Source organism: Sinocyclocheilus rhinocerous, unplaced genomic scaffold (assembly GCF_001515625.1).
Source record: "Sinocyclocheilus rhinocerous isolate Xijiao unplaced genomic scaffold, SAMN03320098_v1.1 scaffold2584, whole genome shotgun sequence".
In the NCBI taxonomy this organism is placed as follows: domain Eukaryota; kingdom Metazoa; phylum Chordata; class Actinopteri; order Cypriniformes; family Cyprinidae; genus Sinocyclocheilus; species Sinocyclocheilus rhinocerous.
Window position 1 is genome coordinate 347,460 of NW_015652145.1, and position 22,121 is coordinate 369,580.

The 22,121-nt window shown below is 37.3% G+C and overlaps 1 protein-coding gene across 3 annotated transcripts in view; it reads left to right on the forward strand.

The window, feature by feature from the left end:
- LOC107713726 (TSC22 domain family protein 1-like) overlaps positions 1-22,121 on the forward strand; it is a 51,222-nt gene that overhangs the window by 20,320 nt on the left and 8,781 nt on the right. Inside the window, exons 2-3 of one of the 3 annotated variants that reach the window (XR_001636925.1) lie at positions 5,866-5,975; positions 6,091-6,486. The exons of 1 other annotated variant lie outside the window; for it this stretch is intronic. Coding sequence is in view for 1 of the 2 variants with exons in the window: in XM_016519323.1 (XP_016374809.1) it covers positions 5,866-5,875 (10 nt within the window). In the remaining variant the exon portion in view is untranslated. Of the gene's footprint in view, positions 1-5,865; positions 6,487-22,121 lie in introns of those variants that run through there. One more of the 3 variants, XM_016519323.1, reaches the window with a different exon arrangement.

Genomic DNA, 22,121 nt, shown 5'->3' on the forward strand with positions numbered 1-22,121 from the left:
GGTGATAGATGTCCCTCTAGAAAATGCGCAAAATATGTGTTCTGTGTGAAACTGCTTGGTTTCAGTTTTGACGTAAACAAGATCTTCTCCGCATTGATGTTCTATTTTCCTGCAATATTTGTCATTAACAATGCAGCAGCACCGCATCTAGTGGCTTCAACTGGTTAACAAAAACATTATAATGCAACAACACTTACATCGTCATCGCATCTCGTGCGCCACTGATAAGGTTGCCTCCTTAACGCACACCTAAAATTAGAATGCAACGTTTTTGCATTCGAATGTGGATTTTTATTTTAAATTGGACGAATATTCGAAATTCAAATTTTTTTTTTGACAGCCCTAATCCCTACAGACGCTTATGAGTTGCTTTCTCATCCGGGACACTTTTGGGCTACGTTGGTTCTAGGACTTAATCGTTAATAACATTTTGCCCTGTACAATACCTGTATACATAATAGAATTATTACTTACAGATAAACAATGAAATTTGGGCTGTCAGTAGATTTAACAATTCAATGTCAATAAATCATTGTCAATATGTGAATAATCTAAGTTTAACATTGTAATTTTATTTACCTTTTAAGGGATGACAAAATGAAAATGTTAATCTCAGTGTTTCCTATAGAAAGCAGGAGCTGTTTTTTTACATTGTTTTTATACATATATAAATGTATAAATTCCACCATAAAAAGAGTATGGTTTATTACTTGAACAACAGATAACTTGTCAGTAGGTTTAACAGTTTACTGTTAATAAATCAGTGTCAATCTGTAATTAATCCCATTTAAAAAAAATTTTAATTCAGTTTACTTCCCTTTTTTTAAAAAAAAAGTACGTCTTTCAAGAAAATGTAAATATCAGTGCTTAATGTAAAATGCAGTTTTTGCAGTAGCTGTTTTTGTTGCAGTCTTAACATACAACATACTTGAGGTTGTATATTTATAAAGAGAGCAAAAGACTTTGCTTGACCATCTGAATTTTATTTATAGATCAAATACAATGTCAAATTTGGTACATGTAGTAATAGTAATTTACTGACACTTTCACACATCAGTTCATTAACGTTTATGCTTCGTGTCATTGATAAAACTGATAAAACTATAGTATTGTACCATGGTGCTTTTTATAGTTTCATTTTTATATTTATTTATTTTTAAGCACTGATTGACCGCACAAACCTATTGTTATTTCTCTCTGTCTCATGCATGGTGAAATTAGCCCAGGAGTCAGCAGAGGGTTAATATTTATCCGCAGAAGGAGTGTGCGATAACATGATTTTTGATCATGGACTGTTAAAATGTCTTCACAATCTGCTTCTCTCGTAGTATCGTGCTACTGCACACATTGTATCAGTTGCAGTTCTGGCTCCTCCTCGTCTCAATATACTGTACAACGCGACATACATTCACATCAAATGTTAACTCAGAGGTAGAGTTATACTCGTGGGACACTGCACGAGTGTCTCTCACTTTGCACTTAGCAATCTCAAAAGTATATTATTTGCATGTGTTTTAAAGCCTTGCCGGTAAAACATTTAATTCGTGTGCTGTTCTGACATTTTCTGAGCACATACACCTGAAGTCTGTCATTCCGCGCCTGATTACTGGACTAAGTTATCTTTCGTGTCTGATTGCCCTAACATTGTCAAAAACACACAAGGTTTACATATAAACACAGCTGGTTACGTCTAAAGTGAAAGTAAAAAGTGAGAGAAAAACTGATGTGCGCCTGTATATTAGATGCGTGCAGGTCTTAAAGTGACCGCAAACTATTAGTATTAAACATGCTGCCGCTTGTCATTAAAGGGATAGTTCACCCAAAAATTTAAATTCTGTCATGTTGTCCCAAACCTGGGAGAAAATTAATTTCTTGTGCTGAACGTAAAAAGATATTTTGAAGATTGTGGGTAAACAAATAGTTGCTGGTCCCCATTGACTTTGATAGAAGGGGAAAAAATACTATGAAAGTCACTGGGGACCAGCAAGTGTTTGGTTACCCAAATTCTTCAAAATAACTTTTATTCAACAGAAGAAAGAAACTCATTCAGGTTTAAAACAACACGAGAGTGAGTAAATGATAACAGAATTTTCTTTTTCATTTCCCTTTAATGTTAATAAAACAACTAGGGCTGGGCGATTTGGCAAAAAAATTTAATCTCTATTTTTTTCAGAACGTTTGACCGATTCTCAATGTTTTTACGATTTTTAACTAGTCAAATTAAAAATGTAACTACAACATGATTCAAATAACTTTTTCTTTATTAACCCTCTAGTTAAAGAAAATTCTATTCCACGTGCACCACACATGAAGTTGTCAACATGATGTAAATGTTAAACAAATCACTTATATTTGTTAAATATCTTTGCAGAAAAGATGCATGAACTACAACTACATCCTGTACAAACGTGTCTTATACATGTTATATGTTCAGAAATAATAGGCTACAATGAAAATGCTTCAAAAAATTCTCAACAGTCAATGTAATTCAAATTCAAAATGACTTGTAAATATATCTGTGCATTCATTTAAACAATTAAATTTCTCTATATTTCTACTTCTGTATATAGTGCATTATTTAATTCTCTATTTTTCTTATATTAGTGTTATACTCTCTACTGTGTAATTCCTATGCCTACTGCACTAGTTTGCACTATGTCAATAGGGCCTTTCGCACCGCGGGAACCTTTTCATAGTACCAGAACTAATTGTGGAACTACCCACTTTTTGGCGTTTTCGCACCGCCGGAACTGGGTGCGATTTTAGTACCGGACTGCCTTTTTCGAGAACCAAATTAGCTCCTACTCCGGAGCAGGGTCTAACCAGCACAACTGGTACTAATCGTTTCTTCTGCACTGGAAGCTCCTGTCACCAAGTCAAAGTCCTTGTGTGTGTAAACATACTTGGTAATAAAGCTCTTTCTGACTTCTGATGGTATAAAACCAGTAGACTATTAATAATAAATGTTCTGTGAAAACAATGAACAGCAGCTTTCAGCCTGTCACCATGATGCAGACATGAAATATCAGACATACAGTAGTAGTTCCAATCTCTGGTAGTTCTTTACAGGTTTTTTTATTCGATCGCGCTTTTTTCTGTGTAAACATGGACACATTTGACTGTTGCGCTTGCGTCTCTTGCAACGTCATACATTAAAACGGCATTTTAAAAACGCGGCGCTCAAGTTAAGAGAAGTTCAACTCCCAACTTCTTGCATGTTTTTCCTATTCCTCTGCACGCGCCGCATCTTTATCAACACAAAAGCGCATTCTGTGTGAATGGCGCCTCGCGATGAGCGCGTCACACGTGAACGGTTAATCACGTGCGCTGACATGCGGTTGGATCGTTCTTTTCTCTTTACTGTTATCACCGGCATATTGTCAAAGTGTCTAGTTCGGAGTCTGACGTTTGTTAATATTTAATTAAATTCGAATTAATCTATAAAATCGGAAAAATCGCCCAGCCCTAAAAACAACACAACACAACACAAAGAGAAAAATCACTCACTGCGCTTGACTGAAGAACTTTAATACAGTTGCTTTAATAAGAATAAATGTGTAATGTATCCAGTGTTTTATTTTTAGATTTGTTCATTCAGTTTCTTGAATGCTACTGCTAAATACACGTTTTATTTGCATGTTATGTGTATTTGTAATGTGTATCTTTGTTCTTATTTTAAAGGTAAAATAATGACACCGCTTTTTATCTTTGCCCACTTTGGCCTAAATGTCTCCCATTGTTTTTTATTTTATATTTTGTAAGGCTTTGTTTTTAAAATAGGGAAATTAGTTTGGCTGCACTAATCAGACAACTTGTAAAATAGTAAAACCAAAATCACAAAGAATCGTGATAAAATTGTGAATTGTGATTTTTCTGGAAAAACTTGTGATATTATATTTTTGCCATATCGCCCACCCCTAATCCGCAGTGTCAGTGCTTGTTGTCTCGGACCGTACGAGCTGTGCGGTGTGAATCGATGGGCAGTGCCACTGTTTGAAAAAGGTAACCATGGGCTTGTGTTCTCAGACAACCTCCTGCTGCACTGTCCCACGGGTCCTGTGGCCATCTGTATTTGCAGTACTCGTCTTTCAGGGACAGGGACTTTCCAGGAACGGCCCCTTTGACAGATCAGGCCGTGCCCTTGTTTTCTTGCTAGTGGGAAGCTGTCCTTTATGTCAAGTAGTCTAGGCTTTTTTGGCTGCTTTATAATCCTATTCTAGGTGCAAGATAAACAGCAATGGTACAAAAACAGAGCAGAGTAGGACTTATTCCAGACGACTGGAAGTTTGTACCTGCTGTCCTCCATGTGATGCATATGCAAACATAATGTGGTTGTGGCCTCCTCGTGGTTAGCCTCCTCGTAGCATCCTTAGAGTAGGCCTGACTTTCCTGTTGGATTGTGGCCAGGAAATAAAAGAATAAATGTAACAAAGTGCCATGTACTACAGCAAAGCTGAAATCTAGACTAAGGGAGGTGACTTTGAAGAGTCAGAATTTGAGGGGGGAAAATTGGTCTCAGATTATCTTTCCAGTATTCACTGATATTTAGTAAATGATATACATGAATGTCATTTTACTTTTACATTTTAATGTTTTTATCTAGCTATCAGTGAAATGTCAGATCAAATCTCATTCCTCTCTGATGGCCACAGATGAGATGGGGTTTCTGCCGTGGCTTGTTTTGAATGCGTAGTGCCAGAAGCTCCCTGACTGCGCTGGGTTTGGCTCTCGTAAATTAGAGCCATGTCCCCTCAGGCAACCCAGCCACATGCATCAAGAATCCTGCCTTTTCACTTACTGCAAACCTGAAACACTGTAACACAGAGCCTTTTATTAGACCAGACAAACATTACAAACTTCTGAAAGAGTCTTGCAATAGCATTCATTTGCTCGGTCTTAGACCGTGTCTACAGCAGACTTGAGGCTGTCTACACTGGAAGCCGTCTGTCACCTCAGAGTACTAACTAACAACAGACCAGTCAGTTAGACTTGAACAACATTAAAACAAAAACTAGTTTTTTTTTTTGTTTTTTGTTTTTTTACGGTGGTTGCTAGGGTGTTCTGGGTGGTAACTTAATCTATGAATATTTTATTTATTTATTTAGATATGGCATATGTAGGCCTATGCATGTTTAAAAAAAAAATCAATTTATATTTATTAATTTTTTATTTATTAATTGTCCACCTTGGTATCCATCTATTTATGTCCTTAGCAGGCACAACTGAATGTTTATTATTTCATATATTTATTTATGAAAATCTATTGGTCTAGACTTTTGCATGGGTTAATTTTAAATGCTGCAATGATTTATCATCTGATGTAGTTGCTTTATTGTTGACAGGCATTTTGTAGTGTATGGTACCACAGGTGGAGCTGATTCAGAGATGACTTCTCTTTATACTGGAATCTGTCATCATGGGCTTTTTTGGTGTAAGCTTCCGAAGCTCCTAATGATTGTGGTTATCATCCCGGCTGCGGTGAAGCTGATGTTATGAATTACTGGTTAAACTGATGAGAGTATTTTAAGCTTTCAGTTAGGGCTGGACAATAATTCAATATCAATATGTATCGCGATATAATTTTTTTCAATAACGGTGATATGATTTTTAAACACATTTCCGATATTTCGATATACATTACCAGTTTCCCATACATTGATTTATTTGTGCCGTTTGACTTCGTTGAATAAACATGAGCACTGCACGTTTCAAAAGTTGAAATAGCCTTATTCTAGCTGCTGTGTGAGTGGATGTGTGCAGACGTATCAGGTAGGCCGTGTGTAAATTGCAGTGAATGGGAGTGTGTTGACCGTGAATTGTATCCTTTCTAGATGTGCTCTGCAGTTTTTCACCCTTTGTTTGTAGATCTTGTTGAAGATTGGCTGCATCTCACTAAGAAAGAGCTTAAATCCAAGAAGAATGGATCTAGTCAATCTGGTCTCGTCTTAACAGTGTGATCCAACACTGCTTTTGAGGTGAAACCAAGCCTAGATCTAGTCTAGCAGCTGGCTATGAATGTCTGACTACTTTCGTTTATACTTTTGCTGTGCTGTCCGACATAAATTGGGTTTCGAGTTGATTTGTTTTCAGGCCGCTCACACTCACAAGTGCTTTCTCGGGGGAGCATGAACGCACAGGATCCAGTGACAGCCATGCAGTATTGATGGAGAACTTTCCTTTGCCTTTCATTCACCCAGCCGTGGGGCCGAGTAATGTGAGAGTGTGTGTGAATAAGAGAGAGTGAGTTGGATGCATACACACGTGATGTGGTCTGCTCTCACATTTCCCTCACTTGTGTTTCCTCACTCTGTGTACTACTTTTGACATACACACAATCACAAGCACAGAACTGTCCAGTACTTCCCTTTACCATTAAATGAGCTCATTTAATGTGCTTTTACATAAAGCCATCAGTTCCTTCCTCATCAGTCCTTCAGATCCAGCAGGCTTGTGATTTAAGCCCACAGTCTTGCAAGTCAGCATGTAGGTGCTGCTGGATGATTTACTTTTAATGACTGTGTAAATGGCTTTTGGCCCCACTGACTGATCGACCCCTGTGGCTGTTGTGATGAATCACCATGTCCTCAGCTGTCATGATCTGGGAGGAGTCATTTATTTAATGCTTTACTGCACTTGGCAGTTAGATGGGTTTTAGTTTTCTATTTTTGCAGTATTTTTAGCAGTTGTTGAAACGTATACAACATGCTGTTAGAGTTCTTGGATGTCCAGTGATGTATAAATCCTTTAGTATATACTTTTCATAAGCGTTTTTAACATTTACATTTTTGATTCTGATTCTGCTGCTGTCATAATTTATATTTGTGTATGTTTTTTTAATTTGTATTAAAATGTATATTCATATACTTTGAAATTTTTGCTTCTGCTTCTACAAATACTGAATGCCTTTCAGATTAAAGTTGTTGTTTTTTACTGATTAAATATTAGTTTTTTTTTTTTTTTTTAAGTAATTGAATTTAATTAAAACCATCGTCTAGCATTAAAGCTAAAATTGATTTCTGACACTGACTTAAACAGCAAGCTGCTTATTTCCGTCAAAATCCCCCAAACAATTGCCCTTTCTTGCTTGTATTTATGGGAGAAAATGGCTTTTCATTCTTGGTTGGCAATACCTGTTGGCCAGAGATTTTGAATTGGCCAGTGTATGCACTTTGTCTGCACATCACTAGGTTGTGTTGAAGGTCTTGTACACATGACAAGACAGATTATAAAGTGAGTAGAACAGTGAATTTGGTAATATAAAGACAGTAATGTTGTGAGGGTACAACCTAAATCACATGCAAATATAAAATATTTGCAAACAGCTGTTTATACCGAATCCAATGTTGTCAAGTTTGGATTGATATTGAATAAAATGTTGGCCAGCTGAACAATTGAAAAAAATTTAGTTCAAATGACATGTTGAACTCTGTGTTGAGTTCATAGAAAAGTTCAAAAAAAAAAATTCTTGCCCAAAATTCATGTCTGGTGTGAATAAGGCTTTAAATAGAAAGTTTCTGTGGGTTAAATGTATCCTGAAATGCCTCCTGTGCCTGCAGCCTCAGCAGAGAGCCTGTGGTTGAGACAGTCACACACACACACACACACTAACACACACACACACTAACACTAACACAGACTGTGGCTCCCGCACAGACAGTATTGCATAAGAGTGCTAATGAGGACTAGATGTGACAGTCGGGCTCTTTCAGGCCATAGCGATGGTGAGGTCAAGCTACTCATACTGTGAAGAGATTTTTCATGCTTTCACATTATGGCATGTGCTTGGGTTTGAGTTTGAACAATTCAATTTCTGTTTTGGTTCTGTTTGTTTGTTTATAAATAAATATATAAATATGTACCGTTAATCATATTTTAAATACTTTGTGTATTTTAATAGCGCTATACATTTTACATTTATAATTTAATAGTTATAATTTAAAATTATACATTTAAAACACACACATATTTGTGTATAAAGTTTTAAATATATCTTTAAATTATAACTATTAAATTATAAATGTAATATTTTAAAATATATATTTGAATACTCGTATATTTATAATTTATATTATAAATTAATGATGTTATAGATTTATTAGGTCATGTGGATATTTAGTTCATTAGTAGAGCTAAATGATTTCTTAGGAATTAAGTCCGCATTTAAAAAGTTGATGTGGATAGAATTCTTTTGAAAACTATAGCCTAATAAATAAAAATGCACACCAGCTTAGAGACATTTAAAGTGATCGTTCACCCAAAGTTAACACTGTCATGATTTATTCTCCCTCCTGTTGCTCCAAACTTGTAAGACCGTCTGTTGAACACAAAAGAATCGATCTGTTTTTGTCGATACAGAAATGGTCAATGGGATCCAAATGTTTGGAGCTCCAAAAGCTTTACTCATGAGGGTGGATAAATGACAGTTTTCATTTTGGGTGAGCTTTCCCTTTAAATGTGGTTGAACTGTGTCGTCATGCTCACTAGCTATACTTGGCAGACGGCATAGTTTTCTTATGACAGTGACTGACTCATATATTTCATTGCTGAGGTCATGAAACAAGTTTTATCAACGTGTTGCTGTCTCACACACTATGACGGCATCAAAGTCACGTTCACATGAACTTCACCTATCATTAAAAATTAAGCATTCGGATTAAAAGCATATGTCTGACTAGATTTCTTCTGCTTTTGGGATCGGTTCTGCACCCAAACACAAATGAAGGAGCTCTATTTGTTTTGGGGCCGGTTGTTTCACATTACCTGAAATGAACTCTCTCAGAGCTGCCACTCCCTCGGTTTATGTAAGAGTTGAGAGGCTTTATTGGAAATGGTGGACACAATGATTTTGGCTTTTGATAAATGAGAGTTTTGGCAGGAGGGGTCGGTGTTGTCACATTCTGTGGATGTGGCAGCAATGAGTTAAATGAGTGTGTTAGTCGCGCTGTCTTCGCAGTGCATGCTTATGTTGCCCTCTAATGGCGATTTTTGACATTGGTGCAACTAAGCCGGCCTGTATTACATGGAAAAAGCTCAAATTTGTTTGGGTTCAAACAATAATTGTTGGAACCCCTGCAGTACCTCTACAGACCACCGAATGCTCACAGACTGGACTGGGCTGTGCTAATAAATCTGAATGATTTATGCATAATCTCAATAATCTCAATCATTCAAATTCGCATTAAAATGAACAACTCTAAATCTGGCATGGTGTACTACAAGTCTTTAGTAGTCAAATGTGCTTCCAGCTGTAGTGAGTACAGATCTTTAGCATTTGCATTTCTGGGACCAGGACAACACCCTTCATACAGTAACCTTTACAGGGAATTGAAGCATGTGTGATTGTTTGCTCATTATATTCAGAGCTGGATATGGATTATGGCTGCAGTTCTTACTGTATACGTCCAAAAGATGCCTTCCAAGTGCTCAGAGAGGCATGTAGTAGGATCTCAATCAAATGTAGGGTGTTATGGCACCATCTAGTGATGATTTCTAAAACAAAACAAATATAACCATAAAATAACGACAAATTATTAATGTTAAGAACCTAGAAAACAATATAAGAAAATGCTCTTGTTAATCATGAAATAATGCTAAATGCTTCATAAAAAGCTAATCTGTGTCAGAATAAATTTTTTTACATTTTTCAGAACTTTCCAGTTTTGCAAAGGCGATGTGAATATTATTATGGGTGTGGCTGTCTAATTGTTAGTGGTAAGATTGTCTTCATAGTTTGCATAGATTGCAAATGGTTTGAAAGGCCCCAGCTCATCTAAATATCTGAAGTCATGATGACCCAGATACTCGTTTTAGGACTTAGATTCATTACAGTCTAATTCTTTTAGAGTTAAACTTTAAAGTACTCTGTAAACTTAGCTTACTGGTTCAACTGGTTTAGACGCCAGTCATTTTAATCCAACTGAGGAAGTGCAAGACTAGGGCTGGGCGATATGGCCACGAAAATTATCACGATAACATTTTTCATATCAGAGTCGTTATCGATTAATTATCACAATAAATGTCAAATCCTTATTTCTTTCAAGTGTAAGGCAGATTTCTTCTCCTGAAAGTTGTAGAAACCAGATAGTTAATTGTGGTTTAAACTACTCTTAATGGTCAGAACATGACAAACACTTGCCAAACAGGTGAACATTTCACATATCTGAGGTAGAATATTCATAACATTTATAATAATATTTTTTTTTTCTACATCCAAATATGCACGAGTAAACTTGAGGAAAATCTTTTTTCAGTCTTTTTTCCTTAACAAAATCTCTTAATAGAGAAATTAATTTCTTAGTTTCTGCATGCTAGCAAGTCATATTTTCAAATCATGAAACAGGTTTGTGTTCCCTGACTTTGATGGCACGATGCAGATGTACATTTATGTTCATTAACAAAAACACCTGTAACATCTCTAACATATGTAAAAATTGTAAAAAATAAAAATAAAATCATATTTATAGGGTAAAATTTAAATATTCTGACTGTTTGAGTTAAATTAACCATATGTCATCTATAGTATCACACAATTAGATCATGATAACCAAAGGTAACACCACACATACCATGATAAAATGTAACTACATGGTTTCTATGGAATTTGTGTAACACCTGTAACATCTCTAACATCTGTAAAAAAAAATTAAAAAGAAAATAAAAATAACAAATAAAATCATATTTATAGGGTAAAATTTAAATATTCTGACTGTTTGAGTTAAATTAACCATATGTCATCTATAGTATCACACAATTAGATCATGATAACCAAAGGTAACACCACACATACCATGATAAAATGTAACTACATGGTTTCTATGGAATTTGTGTAAAAAACAGTCTACTAAATAAATACATTTAGTAAAAAATACAAATACACAAATGTTGTAGCTCAATAACAACCATTACTCCTTTAATACATTTAATACATGTCTATGAATAATATAATAAAATTCCATATGAATATCCCACATTTCTGCCACAATACCATGGTACAGTTAGTGTTACTACAGTAAATCCATGTAAAAGCCTTCTAACTGGATTGTTCAAGGCACAATGTTTCTCGTGTTTGCCAGCGTTGTTTCATCTGGCTTCGCTGAATTCAAGCGCTTCTTGCTGGATCTCACAGCGCTGGTCACGTGATCGAGGCTGATCAGCGAGTAAACGCATCTGCTTGCCAGGGTTGCAAGGTCTTGGAAACAAAACCAGCTCAATTGCTAATCAAAACTAGCCCAATTTTTTCCCGTGGATTTCCCCTCCCTCGGCGGTCCCCTCCATGGAGGGATCGCTTTAACCCTTGGAACACTCTCTCACTCCCAAAACTCTAGAAATGGCTGTTCATGCGTTTGTTACGTCTCGGCTAGATTACAGCAACTCTTTATATTGTGGCATATCAAGTCTCAAATTGCTCGCCTTCAGCTAGTCCAAAATGCTGCGGCCAGACTTCTTTACAAGTGTCGTAAACATGAACATATCACTCCAATCCTCAGATCTCTCCACTGGTTGCCGGTTCACTAGAGAATAGACTTTTAAAAATTCTCCTTTTTGTTTGTAAATCTCTACATAATCTAGCTCCTGTCTACCTCTCTGAACTTCTTCATCCATACACTCCGTCCAGAAACCTAAGATCATGCGACCTGGCTCTGCTGGTAGTCCTTCACTCTAGACTCAAGCATAGAGGGGAGCGTGTATTTGCGGTGACAGGGCCACGACTTTGGAACACCCTGCCTTTAGAGATTAGAACGGCCCCTTCTCTGTCTGCTTTTAAGTCTTAAATTTTGTTTTAAATTTTGTTTTGGTCCTCCTGCTATATGGTAATTCTTAACTATGTTGTTCTTAGTTCTGCTGTCTGGCTTGTTTTTATGTCTTATGTATTTTTTTGTATGTTATATTCTCTAATCTTGCTCATCTGGTAAGCACTTTGGTCAGCCTAGTGGCTGTTGTAAATGTGCTATATAAATAAAATGAACTTGAACTTGAGTTAAAGAACAATTCACAGCAACAAGATAAAACACTGTTGCCCGCGTTGTTCTGCTTTTGGTGCATAAACATTATATCAAACATTTATTGAACATGTTATTGTTTTATCGAGGAAACGATATATTGTGATAATTATCATTTTATCACCCAGCCCTACACAAAACCCTTCAATTTGTAGATATGATTTGTAGATATGATTTGTTTTTAGTGTTGCTGCTTTAAATTAATCATTTTAATTAAAAACTTTTTAAAGACCAGGTTTATCATCTACCAGGCAAAAACACTATTCAGAAGTTTTATTAAAGTGCCCCTATTGTGCAATTTTTAAGGTTCCTAATATTGTTTTGGGAGTCTCCTACAATAGGTTTACATTCATGCATGGTCAAAAAACGCTTTTGTTTTCTCAAAATATGCATTTAATATCACCTCATTTTGCAACGATTCGTTCGAAGCAGTTGTAAGATTCAGTCTCTCTAAACCCCTCCTTTCCGTGAGCTACTCTGCTCTGATTGGTCAGATGGCCCAGTCTGTTGTGATTGGTCTACCGTGTACAGCACGTGTCGGAAACGATATGCCCAATGCCATAGTTCTGTATTTTGAACGCTAGATAGAAAATATAAGCATCTATTATTTATCATACTTACGGGTTGTGATTCAGTGGAGTAATCTGGTCCACATGAATTAGGCACTGATCCATCTTTCAAGAGCAAGTGTTTGTGTTAACCACATGAACAAGTTACATTGTTTAAGGGCGGGTAAGTTGTTTGCAGCCGGCCAACATAGAACATAGGTGGGAATTATGCAGATATGTTACCTCGTGACGTGTAGCCGTCACGGAAGTGGGATTCGAATTACTGACGACTCGTTTAGACTGTTCAGAGTCGATTCTTACTTTTGGAGACAGTAACTTTATTTATCGTGCGCTTTCGGCTTTACAACTTTGCAGATCCTTTACATTCACATACAGCTACATTACACATAATAGGGATACCTTAATCTATTCTAAAAAGGTTGGAAGAGGTATCAAAGGCATATGAGTGTAAAACGCCTTCAGTAGAACATATTTCCAAGGTGTTCACATTGTTCTGTCCAACTCATGTATATATAAATGTGTATGTATGTATACATGTATGTATGTATACTCACACAGTTATATATATATATATATATATTCTAGTGGTATATAGTTCAAAATTTTATATGGTATAATAACATTATATGGTGTTATGACGAATTAGGCTATATGGTATTATGTGGCTGTTGCCACAAATGAACACTAGAGGGCAAATGTGACCTTCCAAACTGGTGTAGTGACTAACACTCTAGCTGTACACAGGCCTGTGAGGTCATGTTTAAAATGTCTTTGCTGCAATGGTTAAATGAGTCAGATGGTTCAGAGTATTTGTAGGTAACCTATATACCTCTGTATTAGTTTATAAACGTATACGATGGAGAAGTGTTCAGCAAACAGCTGCATATATAAGCATGGGTAATTCACACAACAGCAGTCACACAGCTTTTGTAAAGCAAATTGAATAGGCAAGCTTACAGCGGTCACGGGTCTTAGTGGGTTTATTGAGTCAGATTGATATATATCAGGTGAGAATGAGGCTTAACAGAAATCTACTTTAAATTGTCTCTTTTCTCCGTTTTGTTTGACTTGATGTCAGATTGACGAATCGTTTGGAAAAAGCTCAGCTGATGCCTGATGCCAGATTGATGTTGTGTATGGAAAAGCTTGGTTGTTTTCCGGTGCGCTTCATTGTCTTGACTTGCACCGTGGCAGAACTTCATGCTGTGCTGAGCCAGTGAGATGTAGGAGTGCTGTTTACGGTTAGCTGGCAGGTTCATTAATTTTCTGATGGGGAAAAATTGAATAAGGTGTACAGTTTCTTCTAGAGTCTGTATTGTTGTAGAATTAAAACCTACATTTGTTTTGAACGGTGTGTTATTTTTCATATTGTTCTGTATGAAGTCGCTAATCACCAAAGAACTTGTTTCGTCGGGTACGTCAGAAGCCGGGCCATTTGAAAAGTCCTTTGAAATGAAATATCCCTCACATTATCACATACTCACTGACTGAATGACGTCCACCAGCAGCAGCGCAGCTCTAAGGTCATTTTAACAGTGCAGCTTTCACTCAGGCAGAGAGATACTGTAGATGTTTTTGAGAGTTGAGTTACCAAATGAAAGGTTACTTCTGCAGTGTTGCCTTGATGACCAAAATAACGTCAGCTACTTCAGACTGCCTTCCTTTTACAGCCTCCTTATCTAGATCTGTTTTACTAGTGCATACCTGCCTGGGTCTATTCCTTGAAGTCATAGCAATTCCAGCTTTGTCTTCAGGGAAAGCATCTTCGTAGAGACACCTCACTAGACTAGAGTTCCTAGAACTGCTGTTCAAACCTCATGTTTTTTTTTTGCATACGAGCCTGCTCTTCAAATGGCATGTGTAATTGTTTCATTATTGAGTTATCACATTTGTTTGTATTCATGTAATGTTTGTTGGATCACTTTTACTTGTAAGCACTTTCAGTTAAGCAGTCTGAGACTGAAAGGTTAATGACGATAAAAGTTTTTTGTGTGATATATTGCATATGCGTTTCATTTGATTTGTGCCTCAATTTATAAACTAGCAGCTTTTGGATACGGCATTCATATAGGGGTTGGCATAACTAAAATGGTATCATAGTAGAGTCGTTTTATATAACTGCAACGGTAGGTTATTGTGTAAATATTGTTGCTGGAAATGTAATGATTTTTTAAAATAAATATTCATCATGACTGCATCAGTGCAAAAACACCTTCAGCTTCAGATTACATAAGACTGGAGTCAAAAACAAAACAATAATATTACAAAACAGTCCCCACTCTGAAATTTGACTGGATGAGCCACATTGTGAAATATGAATTATTTCATAAATGTGACCCCATTATCATACTAAAGTGGCAAGCTGCAACATTACTTGACAACAACTAAACTCAGTTCTGCAATAATGTTGCTTAAATTCTTCCTTGTCTTTTTTTAGGCATATCACACTCTGTATTTTTACTCCACATTTTTCATCGCCTTCACATGTAAAATATGTAAAGTGATCCTGCCCAATAGTCGCAGAAATATATCCATCTGTAAACAATGTAGCAAAATCTCTACCGGTTGATACATTTCTGCTGTCCTGCTGTGTTATAAAATCATGCCTGGCCCTGGCCTGTATTGTCTTTGTTCCTTTGTTTTTAGCGTCAGTGTTGCCGTCATCATCTAAGCACTGCTATTTGTATGACCTTTGTTGGGCCTTTGGGACCTTGTAGTCCTGAAATGAAGCCGCTAGACTAGAGCTGGGTACAAATGACAAAGACGAATAGAAAACCGAGGGATGTATTTGAACAGAAAAACCCAGCTGTCTTTTTGTAACTGTACTATAGGGACCGTGAGCTCCTCGGAGTCAAGAGGACCGGTTATAACCGGCTGGGCTCTGCCACTCCCCCCTCCATATCACTGTCTCTTTCTCTCTCCAGCTACACTCTTAAAAATACAGGTTTTAAAAGGGGGTTTCGCAGTGATGCCTCAGAGCCACCATTTTTGGGTTCCCCAAAGAACCTTTCAGTGAAAAGTTCTTAAAAGATAAATTTTTTTTATTAGTGTGAAGAACATTTTAATGATCTGAAATACTGTTTCCCACTGTGAAGAACCTTTTAATCAATGGAAAGTTTCCATGGATGTTAAATGTTCTTTATGGAACCATCGATGCTAACAAAGAATCTTTATTTTTAAGAGTGCAGCATGTCTTTCTCTCAGCCCCAAATTTAGCTGTCAAACCATTTATTGCTACATGCAACTTTTGATACCTTTTGCAGTATCAAGTGTTATCATATGGAAAATATGTTGCACCAACACAATGCACCAGCTTTTTATACACCGCCACACAGTCAACAGTGATTGAGGCCCGGGACATCGCCCAGGGATTAAGTCTTATTACAGTCAAGACGTGGGCGTCATGGATTTGCATCTGACATAGACTAGTAGTAATCTGGGATATTGGTTTCTGTGAGTGAACATTTAACGAGATGATCAGGGAGCATGGCAGGAAGAGAAGAGCGAATGGGTTAAATATAGCCTAGCTTGAGCAGTAAACCACACAGTGTAAGGTTAAGAAGTCATTGCACACAATTGCTTTAAAACATTCCTCTGAAACCGCATTATGGTTCATTGTGTTCAGGTCGTAGGTCGCCTTCATTAACAAACACAGTTTGCTTGGCACTGTTAGAGTGAGAGAATTCCCGGTAGTAATGTTAAGCATTACCCGAGTCGCTCCACTGAGCTTCACTTGTCATGGTTGGAGCGCAGAGTGATGAAACCGGCATCTTTCAAAGACCAGACATGATCTCTCCATCATAAATACCAAGAATAACAGCCAATCTGCCAGTTCAGCAAACTTGTGTGATTTCTGAGAAACTGTCATAAAGAACTGACTGTCTTAAATGTGTTAGTCTTGGGCTCATGGCTACGTTGCTAGAAAAACTTTGAAAGTCTCCGTGTCATTTCAGTGTCGAAAGTTGAGTAAGATTGATGTATTTTCAAAGAAATTAATACTTTTTATTCAGCAAGGATGCATTAAATTGGTCAAAATTGACAGGCATTTATAATGTTTAAAAAAAATTATATCAAACAAATGCTGTTATATTTAACTTTCTTTTTCTGAAAGTATCCTTTAAAAAAACAATAATATGAAGCAGCACTGTTTTCAACAGAGGTAGTAATAAGGAATATTTCTTGAGCAGCAAATCAGCATATTAGCATTTTTTCTAAAGGATCATGTGACACTGAAGACTGGAGTAATGGCTGCTCAGCTTTGCATTTTACAATATATTAAAATAAACAGTTTTTATAAAATTGTATATTTCACAATATTACTGGTTTTACTATATTTTATATACTGTGCCCTCCATTAATGTTTGGGACAAATACTTGTTTTTTTTCTTCCTTGTTTTGGTCCTCTGCGTTCTTTAGTTTTAGATTTGTAATCAAACACTTCATATATGGTTAAAGTTCACATTCTCTCATTTTGTTAATCAGTATTTTCGACGTATTCAACGTAGATATTACAACACCTTTTTTGCCTAGTCTCTCCCCCATTTCAGGGTGCCATAATGTTTGGGACACAGCAATATTATACAAATTGAGGTCACGTTTAGTACTCTGTTGCATATACTTTGCATGCAATGGCTGCTAGAAGTCTGCAACTCACCAGGTGGGGAGTATCTTCTCTGGTGATTTAGACTATTATTCTCACAAAGACTGATCAACGCACATACATGGAGCTCATCAAATATGGTAAACAGAAGCTCAAACATGCTTGCTTTCATTAAAAGTGTCTTTATTTGTGTTTCAAAGATGATTGAAAGTCATATTGGGTTTGGAATGACATGAGAGTGAGTAATTGATGACAGAATTTTTGGGGTAAACTAAAAGACATGTTAAAGATCAGGTCAGGATGGGTCAGACGTGTGCACAGCAGAGTAAACAAGAGGTACTGATGCTGTTCTGAAAAATACTGTTTTGGAGTGCTGCTGCGCACTGTATGGCATTTATACAATTAAAATTCCAATCTAATTTGAAAGTTTATCGCACATAATTGTGATCAGACATACAGACAACTGATATCTAGGTCAGTATAGTCACTTCTGTCTTTGATCGTGTTTTCCCGCTCCACTGAGAGAGCACTGCTCTCCGCCACACAGCACACGTCTGTTGTGCTGCCAGCCCTGCGGAAGGAGGCAGTGGGTCCGTTTGCCCTGTGCCCGTGCCCCCTTCATGTCTACACAAAACGGGCACTAAGGGAAGGACCGGCAGAGGGAGCGGAGCCGCAATCCTGTACTGTGATTAGTGCGAATGGGGGTCCCCTCTCCAAATGAAACAGCAGTTACATAACGCACAATGAGAACAGACGAGGCTTGAGGCTCCCTCAGGTTCTCTTCCGCATGAATGGAGAAAAGGGGTTACGGGAGAGGGATGCATGCTGTTCGATGGGGTGGGAGGAGAGATTCCTGTAGTCTCCACAGAGACAGAAAAACACAGGGCCTCTGCTCCTACACACATGCACTGCATTCCACTGCAGATTTTTGACAACTAAATTAGATACCAGATATTTGTCTGTGTATGATTTTGCATAGCTGAGATAATTCAGCATAGCTGTTTCATCATTTCGCTTTCTCGAGGTGCAGATATGTTTGTTTTTTTACATTTTGGCAACATTTTAATTGATGTGATCAGTATAAAGAAAATATAGCGGACAATAAGAGACGGGACTAGCCACAAATGTTCAAATATTTCAAAAACTCAAATCGGATCGGAAAATTCCACATTCGCATATAATCGCATGTCTTTAGGTCTGTTGTTTGTCGGGCACATTGGAAAAGCGACTTCATGAGCATCACAGCTTATTGTGTTGCAAGGATGCAACTTTTAATCCTACCAAAGTCAATTAAGTAAATCCAAACCATTTACTTCAAATGTATTACTATGACTGCCACCTATCATTTAGAAATGTAATTGTGATGAAAACTAGTGCTTCATGCTTCAAGGCAGTTGCTTCATGTGTCTCTGAGACTAGGGCTGTGCGATTTGGGGGAAAATATCAAATTGCGATTTTTTTGACAGATATTGCGATTGCGATTTGATTTGCGATTTTAAATTTGCAAAGTCAAGCTTCAGCTCAATATTGTCAGTAATGTGCAGCACAGTATGGGTATCATTACCCTGCTGAAAAAAACAATAGAAACTATCACAGAAATTCTTATAGTTTCCATTAAACCAATACAAAATTCCTTTTTGTTTTGGGCATTATTCCAAAATGAATTACTGTTGTTCTATTGGTTGCCATCTGCCAGATTACATCCCACCAATAGAATCCATCAAATAGACACCTCATTATAGGTTACATTAAAACCAATACAATTCCCATTATAACCCTGAAACCCATTACATTTGTTATTGTGTTTTGGGAGGGGTTCTATTGTTTTTTTCTTCAGCAGGCAAGATTATAATGGTATAACTACTTTTACAGAATTAACTTAATTACTGAATTTCACAGAAAATATTTGTTTATTTTTTATAAATAAAGAACTGTATTTCTTAAGTCAATTATTAAAGTATTACATATGTTACATAGGCTGATTTAGTCATTCAACTCAAGGCTGGCAGTCATGCATATGCTCTGGAACAGAGTAATATCGCGTCCATATCGCAGGCTTTGCGATTAGGAAATCGCAACGTCTCAAATCGCGATTTCGATTAATCGCACAGCCCTATCTGAGACTGTAGTCCGTTTGCTCCCTTACTCATTTTCGCCATACAGTGAGTCACGCTTCTGTTTTTGCCAAACGTATAGAGCGGCTCCAGCGCTAATGCAGGTGTGATTGCTCACACAGGCCCGCACACGACTGCAGAGATGCTTGTGATGTTTTCAAGCGCCTTGGAGGGAGGGCTTGGAATGCGTCCCACCTCTTTGCCACGACAACTCCGTGGCTCTCATCGTGGGCTCTTTTCCATAAGCAAACTGGATTCTGCCGGTTTAGCGCTGAGCGTATATATTCTTCTCAGAATTAGGGCAGAGCAGAGAGAGAGGAGCACTCGTCACAGGCTGACATGACAGATGGAGAGAGGGAGCAGGCGGGGGAGTCAGCTCAGTGAATCTGGAAAAACAGGCAGTGTAGTTTAGAAAGAAAAAGATCCAAAAGAGACATGGTAAATTATTGGGCAAATAATTGGCCCCAGAGTTGTGTGTCCATTTACATAAGGCATTTCCATAGGTGTCTAACATGGAAATATTTGGGATTAGTGGTCAAAACTTTGGGTTTTTTAATGGCAGACGCACATACCAATATCTAGAGAGCAGGGTGACTGATAATAACACTCAGAGAAAAAGGTACAAAAGCTGTCAATAGGGCAGGAACCTTTCAAAAGGTACACCTTTGTTCTTTTTTGTACCTCAAAAGGGTCCATATTAGTACCCTAAAGGTACATTTTAGTACCAAAATGGTACAAATTAGTGCCTTTTATATATTGGTATTAGGGCCTTTCGCACCGCTGGAACCTTTTCATAGTACCAGAACTAATTATGGAACTACCCACTTTTTCGCACCGCCGGAACTGGGTGCGATTTTAGTACCGGACTGCCTTTTTCGAGAACCAAATTAGCTCCTACTCCGGATCTAACCAGCACAACTGGTACTAATCGTGACGTAAGTAGACATTGATTGGCCAAACGCGTACAAAAACGCCCTCCCCCGCCATGATTTAAAACGCCGTGTAAACATAAAGAACCTTCGTTTTTTTTTAAGAGTGTAACAGAAATTCCGATAGGAAACTTTAGCAGTTTTTGACTGATAGAGATAGCTTTGGTCATTGTTGGAGGGAGGGATGGGCCTCGGGGCCCAATGAAGATTTGCGTGAAGACTTTTAAGATAAAAGGGTGGAGGGTAGAGACATTTCACAGGTACTTGAGGGCACTGCTTGATCTCGGGGACGAAGGGGATCCATCTCCTGTCTTTCATATGCTAATCGCAGACAGTCTGGGAAGAAATATCCCCCACTATGCAATGTAAAGGTGTGACTCTGCGACCATCAGGGCTATTTGTTTATTCAGTTATGTTTTAGCTATATCTCAGTTGCTGTGTTGTACTGAAATCTATGTGATTGAATATGTTTCCCATAACATATTTGACATTTTCATTTGTTTTGTAATCGTGATCATATTATCATAATCATTTACTTCATGGTCTTTTTAAACGTCACTCCAACAAGAGAAAAGGGAAAACAATGTCTCATAAATTATGAATGAGAAGACTTGAAACCTACTATTGTAATTTTGTCTGACTAGTCCAGAAGTTTTTTGTTATGTATGTTTTTGTCAGAATCAAACACAGAACTTTTAGCAAAATGATCTTTATTTGAAAATATTCAGAAGATTCTAGTTGTTCTGTAGTTTACAGTAGTTTGGCTCCGTCTGGTAGACTTTTACCAATACTTGCATTAATATTTAAGGCATTTCATAGTCACTTATAATGTTGTTTGTTTGTACTTTGTTTCCATTTGCTATAAATTTAGTATTTTAAAGAGTAAACTACTAAAATGATCAGTGGATCAGTCCTAGCCATATTTCAACCCAAAAGCAAAAACATTGTTTTCATGGGACCCAACCATGATGTTGTTGTTGCTTTAATGAATGATTCTTGTTATCTTCTTTGCATAGCTACTTCAAGTCCACATTAGGCCAAGATGAATCTCCTCTCTGAGTTGTGGCATAGCCACCTGTTGTCAATTATCGAATTAGTTTTTTGTTTTTGGAGAGCTATTTTGTTTGATCAAGTAAAAGAGAAGAGCTGAGCTCCACAGGAGACGCGTTGATGGACACAACAGCTGCTTTTCGGCCGCTGACACTCTTGAGACCATCACAGTATAGCATCTCAAGGCATGCTTTGAATGCAAAATGCCACCATTGTTGAGATCACACGGGTCTTCAGGAAGTTCACACTCGTTTAAGAGGTGAAGCCTTTTGTGATGCTGCTCATTGTCCTTTGTTTGCAAGTTACTGTGAGGGGGTGAAAAAAACACAAGGAGTTATATTTGTTTGCTGTTTAAGCATGTGCACTTTAAATGGTACTGGGAAATAGTTCGCGCAAAATCGTCCCAGTACTTTAGTACTGTACATTTAGTTCTGGAACTAAAGCGGTGCGAAATGCCCTATTGTAACAGTTTTTTTCTGTGGGCCCGATTGGGCCTCTGTCGCATTTTCACTTGCCCTGCTAGTGTTTTCATTTTAATCAGCAAGGATGCATTAATCTGATCAAAAAAGACAGTTAAGACATTTATTCTTTTGACCTTTCTATTCATCAAATATTTCTGGAAAAAAGTATCACAGTTTCCACAAATATATTAAGCAGCTGATTTCAACATTGATAATAATAAGAAATGCTTCACGAGCAGCAAATCATTATATTAGAATGATTTCTGAAGGATCATGTGACACTGAAGACTAAAGTAATGATGCTGAAAATTCAGCTTTGCCAAAAAAAAAAAGAAATCAATAAAATGGCAAAATTATAATATTGGCCAATTAATCAGTCTAACACTATTTGAGATAATT